This window comes from Nematolebias whitei, chromosome 1 (genome assembly GCF_014905685.2).
Source record: "Nematolebias whitei isolate Nwh7 chromosome 1, NemWhi1, whole genome shotgun sequence".
Lineage (NCBI taxonomy): Eukaryota > Metazoa > Chordata > Actinopteri > Cyprinodontiformes > Rivulidae > Nematolebias > Nematolebias whitei.
In genome coordinates this window covers 70,154,234-70,163,157 of record NC_056498.1, presented here as the reverse complement: position 1 = coordinate 70,163,157, position 8,924 = coordinate 70,154,234, and the positions used below count along the sequence as shown (strand labels likewise).

The 8,924-nt window shown below is 41.6% G+C and overlaps 1 protein-coding gene across 2 annotated transcripts in view; it reads left to right on the top strand.

Annotated features, from left to right (window-relative positions):
• LOC119413374 (spectrin beta chain, non-erythrocytic 1) overlaps positions 1-8,924 on the top strand; it is a 193,832-nt gene extending 184,908 nt beyond the window's left edge. For both annotated transcript variants that reach the window (XM_037680425.1, XM_037680432.1), the window contains 4 exons: positions 488-690; positions 1,793-1,966; positions 4,103-4,145; positions 7,399-8,924. In XM_037680425.1, coding sequence (XP_037536353.1) covers positions 488-690; positions 1,793-1,966; positions 4,103-4,145; positions 7,399-7,620 — 642 coding nt within the window. In that variant the 3' untranslated portion in view covers positions 7,621-8,924. The remainder of the gene's footprint in view (positions 1-487; positions 691-1,792; positions 1,967-4,102; positions 4,146-7,398) is intronic.

Here is an 8,924-nt window from a genome sequence, read left to right as displayed (position 1 = left end):
ATATATATATATATATATATATATATTTCCTTTTTTGTCCAAAATATATAAATGTTGACAACTTGATCAAGTAAATATTTTAAAATGTATTGAGTGAGCAAAAGTTATAATGATCAAAAATAACTTGAACAGTTGGTTAAAGTAGACCTGGGGGTGGGGGTACAGTACATCCTGTATATAAATAAGGGCTAGTCTTTTTGTGTTCGTACAGTAAATGTTTTGTGTTTAAACCTCGGTAAATGTATGTTCATCAGGGCAGATAGTGTTGTTGGATTTCCTTGTTTCACTTTGGTTGAAGATGATTTCCAGACAGGAACAGTTGATAGTTGTTGTGACGTTCAGAGGTTTTGAAGTCTGCTCTCAGCCTGTGATGTTTCTCTGCTCTGCATGCTGCAGCTCTGATCACTGATTCAAAGCTTCTGTGTGTCTAAAACAAACATCATCCGTCCATCCTCAGTCCACTGACGCCGCTCTTCTTTGATCACAGGAGGCCGTTGATGGGGCTGACGTGGTGAACGGGGTGTCAGAGCCCAGTCCATCAGGGTCTCCGGGGGCGGCACGTAAGGGCAAACCCAGCCAGGCGGCAACCCTGCCGGCTAAAACCCAGCATGACACCCCGACGTCTCTGCAGGATGGCTTTCTGCACCGCAAGCATGAGTGGGAGGGCCACAACAAGAAGGCCTCCAACAGGTACAAGTCCAGCTGCAGCCAGTAAACCATAATAGAGTGGCTGCATTTCCTGCAAATATGCATTTTGTTGAACATGTTCTGTTGAAAGCTGCTGAATAAACTGAAACCAGGCTGAAAATGTTTCATGGTTAAACTGTTGATGCAAATTGGATTTGAACAGCTGACATTTGCAGGAAAACAAAAATGGAAAGGAGTAGAGAATTAGAAATGTGCAGACGAGCTGATTAGAGCAGAAATGTAGCAGAATAAGTAAATGGACTGTACTTATCTAACGACTTTGTATCTTATCAAGACTCTCAAAGCGCTTTACAACACAATCTGTGTCCTCATTTACCCACTCATACAGCACTCTATTACATCTATGCAAAGAATAATCAGAGCTTTATCACATTCATACACCGATGGGGCACATATCAGAGGTAATGAGGGGTTCAGTGTCTTGCCCAAGGACACTTTGACACGTGACTGCTGTTGGAATTGAATCCCCGACTCTTGCATTGGAGGACGACTGCTCTAACCACTTAGGCACAGCTGGCCCCAGTAGAGTGGCTGAATAGATAACAAAAAAATCTAAAATTAACAACAAAAAAAAGCCTAAATTTGCAGAAAAATGCTGAAAGGAGCATAAAACTTTGAAATTATTTAAAAGAAGCACAAAAGGCACAAATTGGTACACACAAAAAATAAAAAGGGCTAAAATCAGCATAAAATTACTTAAAAAGTAGCTGAAAAAATACCAAAAAGCTGAAATTAGAACACAGCTGAGAAAAGTTTAAATGAGCAGTAAAAGGTTGTAAACGACTCAAAGGCTCTGATGGATGTGAAGTCGTTCATTTTCAATAAAAAAAAAAATGGCTTGAAAAGCAAAATGTTTCAAAAAAATACGTAAAGTCACAGCAGGAATGTTCTGAATGAGCTGAACGTTTTGATGTAAGAACTGTTGAAATGGTACTAAAATTGAGAAACTAATTACAAGCCGAAAAATGCACGGGAAGAAAAACGGATGTGAATATTCGTGTGAATGCTTTAGAAAGTTTCACACAACGAACGGTTGAGTAAAACGTGATGAACGGGTGCTGATGTGTTTGCTGTTTCCCTGCAGGTCCTGGCACAACGTGTACTGTGTGATCAACCAGCAGGAGATGGGTTTCTACAAGGACCAGAAGAGCGCCAGTCAGGGCATCCCCTACCACAGCGAGATCCCCGTCTGCCTGAAGGATGCCGTGTGCGACGTAGCTGTGGAGTACAAGAAGAAGAAGCACGTCTTTAAACTCAAGTGGGTTTCAAGACCAAAAAAATACTTTGTCTGCAGAAGATGATACTTTCATGACACTGAGCCAACGTTCTGAGAGAAAACCGCGTTTTCTCCAAGACCATTTAAATCAAATCTTAATACTATACAGACATTTTTAGACTGAGTGGAGACTTCTGTGAGTTTTACAATATTTTCTAGTAAAAACACATTCGGGAGTTTAATTTGTTTAAAATGGTTTTCTTCTAAAATTGTTTAATCACAAATCTCCATTCCTCTCCTCTGTTTCAAACTGAATCCATTTCTTTAGAAGTGTCCAATAACACACTCAAACCACCAGAAATCTACAAGTACGGCAGCACGACGGGTTTGTGTTACGTTTGTTCATGTTCGTGACAAGTGGTCGTTTTCTGACACCCAAGCCTTTTGAATCCAGGTCGGTGGAGGTTTATAGAAATACCTGGCATCGATGCGAGTTCACACGTGTGCACTCCAAACGGCTGCAGTCACTAGTATTCCTACACTTGAGCGAGTCGATGATCAGTAACGATGGTGGAACGCAGAGTGCTGTTTGTGCTACCGGATTTTCTGCCGTAGAAGTCGCTCCAACGTATAAGTTACATACGTCCAAAAATGTCTCAAAGTGGGAAAAACGTAAGTCGCTTCGCCATATAGGAATGGGGCAGCAAGGCACGTGACCCATGATAGATGGATGGATTGATGGGTGGATGGATAGATGGATTGACGGGTGGATGGATGGGTGGTGTACCGCCACGGAGTCTTCCTCCCCACTATGGTGGTGGAGGAAAGCTGGTAGAGCTAACAGCCGGAGCCGTGATGGATGGTTTGATGGGTGGGTGGATGGATGATGGATGGATGGATGGATCTTGGATGGATGGATGGGTGGTTTGATGAGTGGATGGATGGATGGATGGATGGATGGTTTGATGATTGGATAGATGGATGGATGAATGGATGGTTTGATGGATGGATGGATGGCTTGATGAGTGGATGGATGGATGAATGGATGGATGGATGGTTTGATGAGTGGATGGATGGCTGGATGGATTGATGGATGGATGGTTTGATGAGTGGATGGATGGATGGGCGGCGCACCGCCACGGAGGAAATGCGCCCGTCAGGAGCCCACCATACACAGGGCAAGGTTCCCCGCAAGGGGGGATCCTCTGCTGCTGTGCGGCCTTCTCTTCCACCGGGTTGAATCCCCAGGCAGACTGCACGGACTCCACCCGTTTACAAACTTTTTCTGCTGTTTGATTACAGTTTTTGGGCTGCATATTTTATTACCTGCAGTTTGTATCTGCAAAATAGGATTTTCTGTTTGGGGGCATTTTACTTGTGTTAAGTTTTTCTCAGTTGTCTCTAAATGAATGTTTGTGTGTGTGTGTGTGTGGGGGGGTGTAGCGGTATTTGTCAATCAAAAGCGTAGAGGGCCCTCTCGCGCTTCTAGCGGCTGCAAATGGTAATGTTTAATCTGGTTCATGTCAGATTGAATGAAAGCACCAGATGTCGGTCAAAAATTGCGTTATGGATATGGAAAAAAAACGTATATAAGTCGCTTCAGCGTAGAAGTGGTAGGACTGACAAATCTATGCAAAAATCTGAGACTTATATGCCGGAAAATACGGTACTCGCTCTTTTCAGTGTGTAGGAGCGCCCAACCTCTTCCTCGCTCCGAAAGAACTCTCGTGTATTCAGCATTTTAGATGCAACAGATTTTATTGTTGTGCATGAGCGTGTCGTTGAAGTCCATATATCACAGCGCCACCTAGTGACCTGGCATGAAAACGACAGCGAATTCAACAAGCACAGCATTACCATGTGCACGTGTAACTTTTTCACAATCTACACTGAAAAAATGAGAGAATTTCCAGAGATGAGCAAAGTTAAACTGGGCCCAAGTATGTTCTTAATATGTACATGCATGTTAATAAGAGGACGTTCTCACCACCGTGTGGCGCAGTGTCAGTATTTTGCATTAGAATGATTTAGATGATTATTTTATAATCAGGAAAATGATCTGTTAAAAACAGTATATATAGTATAGATTGGGCCCGAGTCTTCTAATAACCAAGACACACGGCTAGCAAAACTTTTAAACTTCCTGTAAAATCTTACAGATCTGTTTTAACTTTACAGGATCACTGACGGCAACGAGTATCTGTTCCAAGCCAAAGATGAAGTAAGTATTTTTAAAAAGCAAAATTATCTCTGTTGTTGTAGTCCTCTGAATAAGTCCTCTAACTCTCGAAGCGAGCGGTGCGTTCAATTAAACTAGCCTAGTTCTATATTTTTCCAAATAATTTTGCTCTAAAAATAGTTTTGTTCATCTTTATAATAGCTTATTTATGCAGTTGATTTTTTTAGGCTATTCGTTTTGTATGTTAATATCAATTTGGTGATTTGTTAATAGACAATATTATATCTTCCTTTCTTTGAAATATGTTTTTAAAATATGTCAAACTGATTTGCTTACAAAAGCAGTAAAAGCTTTCTGTAATAACAAAAAAAAAAAAAAATTTTTATTCGGGTTCAGGCCTGCAATTACAGTTAAATGATCGAGTCGGGTTCGGAAAAAATGGCTATGAGCTGGGTCAGATTTTTTTAGGCCCGATTGCAACTGTAGCACAGTCTCAGTAGTTAAAATAAAAAAAGCTTGAGTGCCGCCTCGATGTGGGCCGGCTCATTAGCTGACCTAAACCTCTGCGATGTTGTTTTCATTTTCTATCCAAGGCGAACGCGACAACTCAATGGGGAAATGAAATAGGCATCCTCGGCCACCATTTCTAAATATGCTGTGCCTGAGTTGAGGCCGGGCGACACGGTGGCGCAGTTGGTAGAGCTGCTGCCTCCCCGCGAGCAGGCCGCCCCGGTTCAAATACCGGCTGGGGATCTTTCTGGGTGAAGTTTGCATGTTCTCTCTGTGCATCCGTGGGTTTTCTCTGGGTACACCAGTTTCCTCCCACAGACCAAAAAGATGCATGTTAGACTGATTGGTAACTCTAAATTGTCCCTAAGTGAGAGTGAGACAGTGTATTGTTGTTTGTCTCTACATGTCCCTGTGATGGACTGGAGACCTGTCCCCTGCCTCTCACACAGTGTTAACTGGACATGAGCACCAGTGACCCCCGTGACACAAAAAGGAAGAAGCAAGTAAAGATGATGGATGAGTTGAGGCCACCTTCTGGCTGCTGGTCAGAGCCAGTGAATCAAGTCCATTTGGTCTGAATTCTGTCATCCATCAACAAGCATGGAAACATTTGACCCATCGTACCACTGTGTTGGTTTGTGTTGCCATTTTAATAATGGATATACAGTAGTACCTCGTTTATCGCCGGGGATCCGTATCCTGAAGCCCCACGATAAATGAAAAACTGCACAGTAGGCCTAGTAGTACAAGTAGTAAGTAGTAGTTTATTTTAGTATATATACTGTATATAGTATATACAGTATATATATATATATATATATATATATATACAGTATATACAGTATATATATATATATATATATAGACCTTTTCCAAAAAATTAGGATATCATGGAAAAGTTGTTTAACGTCTATAATTCCATTCAAAAAGTTAACCTTTAATAGATGATAGATTCAGGGACCACAATTTAAATAATTTCAAGTATTTATTTGTTTATTTTTACATAATTTGGGCTTCCAGCTCATGAAACCCACAAAAACAGGATTTAAAAAAATTAGAATACTGTGAAGACATCAGCCCAAATTTTTCATGGCATAAGTGTTTTAAACTGAGTGTGACACATTAATCATCTACTAAACTCAAAATACCCGCACAGGTTTCCCAATGTGTCATTGAATTGCTTCAGTTTGGTTCAATTGTCTCAGTTCAGTTCAATATGGGGAAGACTGCAGAAATAGCAACTGACCAGAAGACCATCATTGATACCCTCCATAGGATGGGTAAACCACAGAAGTTCATAGCTAAGGAGGCTGGCTGTTCACAGAGTGCTGTGTCTGTAAAGTGTGCCTTTCATTTGGAAATCAAGGTCCAAGGATTTGGAGGAAGAAGGGTGAGGAACAGAGCCCATACCGCTTGAGTTCCAGTGTGAAATATCCACAGTCAGTCATGATTTGGGGACAGTGTCCGGTGCAGGTGTTGGTAAACTCTGCTTTCTTAAATCCAAGGTCACCGCAACAGTCTACCAGAATGTTTTAGAGGACTTCATGATTCCTTCTGCTGAGGATCTGTATGGAGATACAGATTTCATCTTCCAGCAGGACCTGGCCCATGCCACAGTGCTTGACTGGCCAGCCAACTCGCCGGACCTAAACTCCATTGACAATCTATGAGGTATTCTCAAGAGGAAAATGAGGAGCACCAGACCATCAACAAAGAAGAGCTGACGGCATCAAGGAAATCTGGGCTTCCATAACTCCCAGTTAATGCCACAGGCTGATTGACTCAATGACACGTCACATCGAGGCAGTGATTAAGACAAAGGGATTCCCAACAAAGTATTGAACATTGACATATCGTTTTGAAAATACCATATTTTATTGATTTGTTGTGATCCTAATTTATTTCTTTTTTCCTGTAAAAATTGTGAAGTGTGGGCTGATGTCTTCACAGTATTCTAATTTTTTGAAATCCTGTTTTTGTGGGTTTCAGGAGCGGGAAGCCCAAATTATGTAAAAATAAACAAATACTTGAAATTGTTTAAATTGTGGGCCCTGAATCTATCATCTATTACAGATGAACTTTTTGAATGGAATTATAGAAGTTAAACAACTTTTCCACGATATTCTAATTTTTTGGAAAGGGTCTGTATATATTGTTTGTTCAGGCATTTTAAACCCTTCCCACACTCTTGCAATGTCCCTAACACTGTTTCTAAACTCTAAACTCTCTAAAAGAGCACGTCATGAACTCAGCTCTCTGCCACAGCTGCACTCTGTGCTCTTGGCCACGCCCACTTCTCCTCGCAGAACGGAGATCGACAGAGGAGGAGGAGCTGCAGGAGGAAGTTTCTCCTGCAGTGTAGGCTGCACAAAGATGCAGCAGGTGTTAAATAATTTACGAAGCAGCGAGGAACTACTGTATTTGTGAAGAAGACGCTTATGATTGACGTCTCCCTCTGGCCAATCAATGGCCTTGGGTTTGCTGGCTTCATATTTTCAGCTCGACTCGTTTCACTTGGAACTGTGGTCCAACTCCAGTCAGGCCCGTGGAAAAAGACTTAGACGGTTTATTTTAAGAAATTGTTTGATTGCGTTTAATGAAAATCTTATTTTTATCAATTCCAACTAGATTGTCACAAATAATTGTAAATAAAAGGATCATTGTTGCTTTAAAGGAAAATGTTAAACTTTCTAATTAAATTAGAATTAAATAACTCTCTAAATAAATCAGAATAAACAAGTTTCATAGCTTCAGATCAAAGCTGAGTGTGTTTCTTGTCCTGCAGGACGAGATGAGCTCCTGGATATCGACTATCTCCACCTCCATTGCGGGCGAGAAGTCAGAGGTCACGCCCAGCAGCCACAGCACGCCTGCCCCCGCGCCCGCCGCTCGCGCTCAGACGCTGCCGGCCTCCGTGGCAACGACGACGACGGCTGCCGAGTCGAGCCCCGGCAAACGAGAGAAAGACAAGGAGAAACGCTTCAGTCTGTTCAGCAAGAAGAAATAGACGCTCCTCTTTCCCTTTTTCTTTCTGCGGTGCTGTTTGGGGCCACTCCTTATCAATCGATCTTTGGTTTGATATTTAAAGATGTCAATCAACTGAATAATCGATTTAAAGTCATAGCAACTGATCGTAACAACAAATTATTAGAATAAGTGCTCAGAACGTAGATGCATTTATTTATACCAACATTCTTTTGTCTTAAATTAACAGAAAACCTTCAAGGAAAACCGTTTAATTCAGAGTTTTTAACATTTAACCGACTTTTCCTTCAGCTTCCTGCAGAAACACAGTTGCTGTGTCAGATCAAAGCCCAAACAGCTCACTCCATCGTTTTCTCATTCCTTCCTTCCTTCCCTCCTTCCTTCTTTCCTTTCATCCTTTCATCCTTCCTTCCCTCCCTCCTCTCAAAGCGTGACTCCAGCATGCAAGCTCCGAGCCAAAACTCTCCACTCTGTGCCTAGCAACCGTCCGGTCGGCTCAGAGCTTTGAATCAGCTACAACACCGGAGACCTCGGTTCTGTTTCTGTAAGATACGGAGCGGATTGTAACGCAACGCTTCAGGCAGCTGCAGTCGAACAAAACGAAACCCAAGTTTGATGCTGAACAACATCAAGTAGAGGAGTTCCCAGATAAACCCATGTGTTAGTCTTTGGTTATTTTATGGCTCTTGTCTTGGTTTTTGTTGAATTCTGCCTTTTTTGTGGGTCGTGTTTACATTTCCCACTGGTCATGGTTGTTTTTTATGTTATAGGTAGTTCCTGTTTGGGTCCATCCTCTGTTTTTTTTGTTTTGTTTTTTCCCCTCGAGGCCTTGTCTTTGCGAGATGATGTGTATTCCTCTGTCGTGGGAAAACTTTACCACAGCGGGGTAATCCTCTGAATTTACACCCGAAACCTGCAGAAATCCTTCGAATTCAAACAAAGTGAGACATTTTGTGCACTGAATAATTCTGCTTTTCTCTTGGTATACTTTGTGCGACAAACGACAAGAAAAAAAACACACAAAAAAACTGCGAAAAGCAAACAATCATTGTTGTTCTGCTCAGCTCTGTGTAATCCCTGGAGCAGCACAGAGGAAACAGAAAAAGGAAGCTATTGCTGTTATTTGGAGCGTTACCCTGCCGTGCTTTGAACTGTATGTATAACTTGTGTATAACAAACTGTTAAAATAAACCTGTGTTCAAGATCCTCAGTTATTGCTACTAATAATAAGCTTCAACGAGTTAAACTTTCTGTGAAAACACAGCGTGTCAGAATGAAGGAGCATTAACAGCTTTAGGAATGTTTAATAAATTTTCCACCAATCAG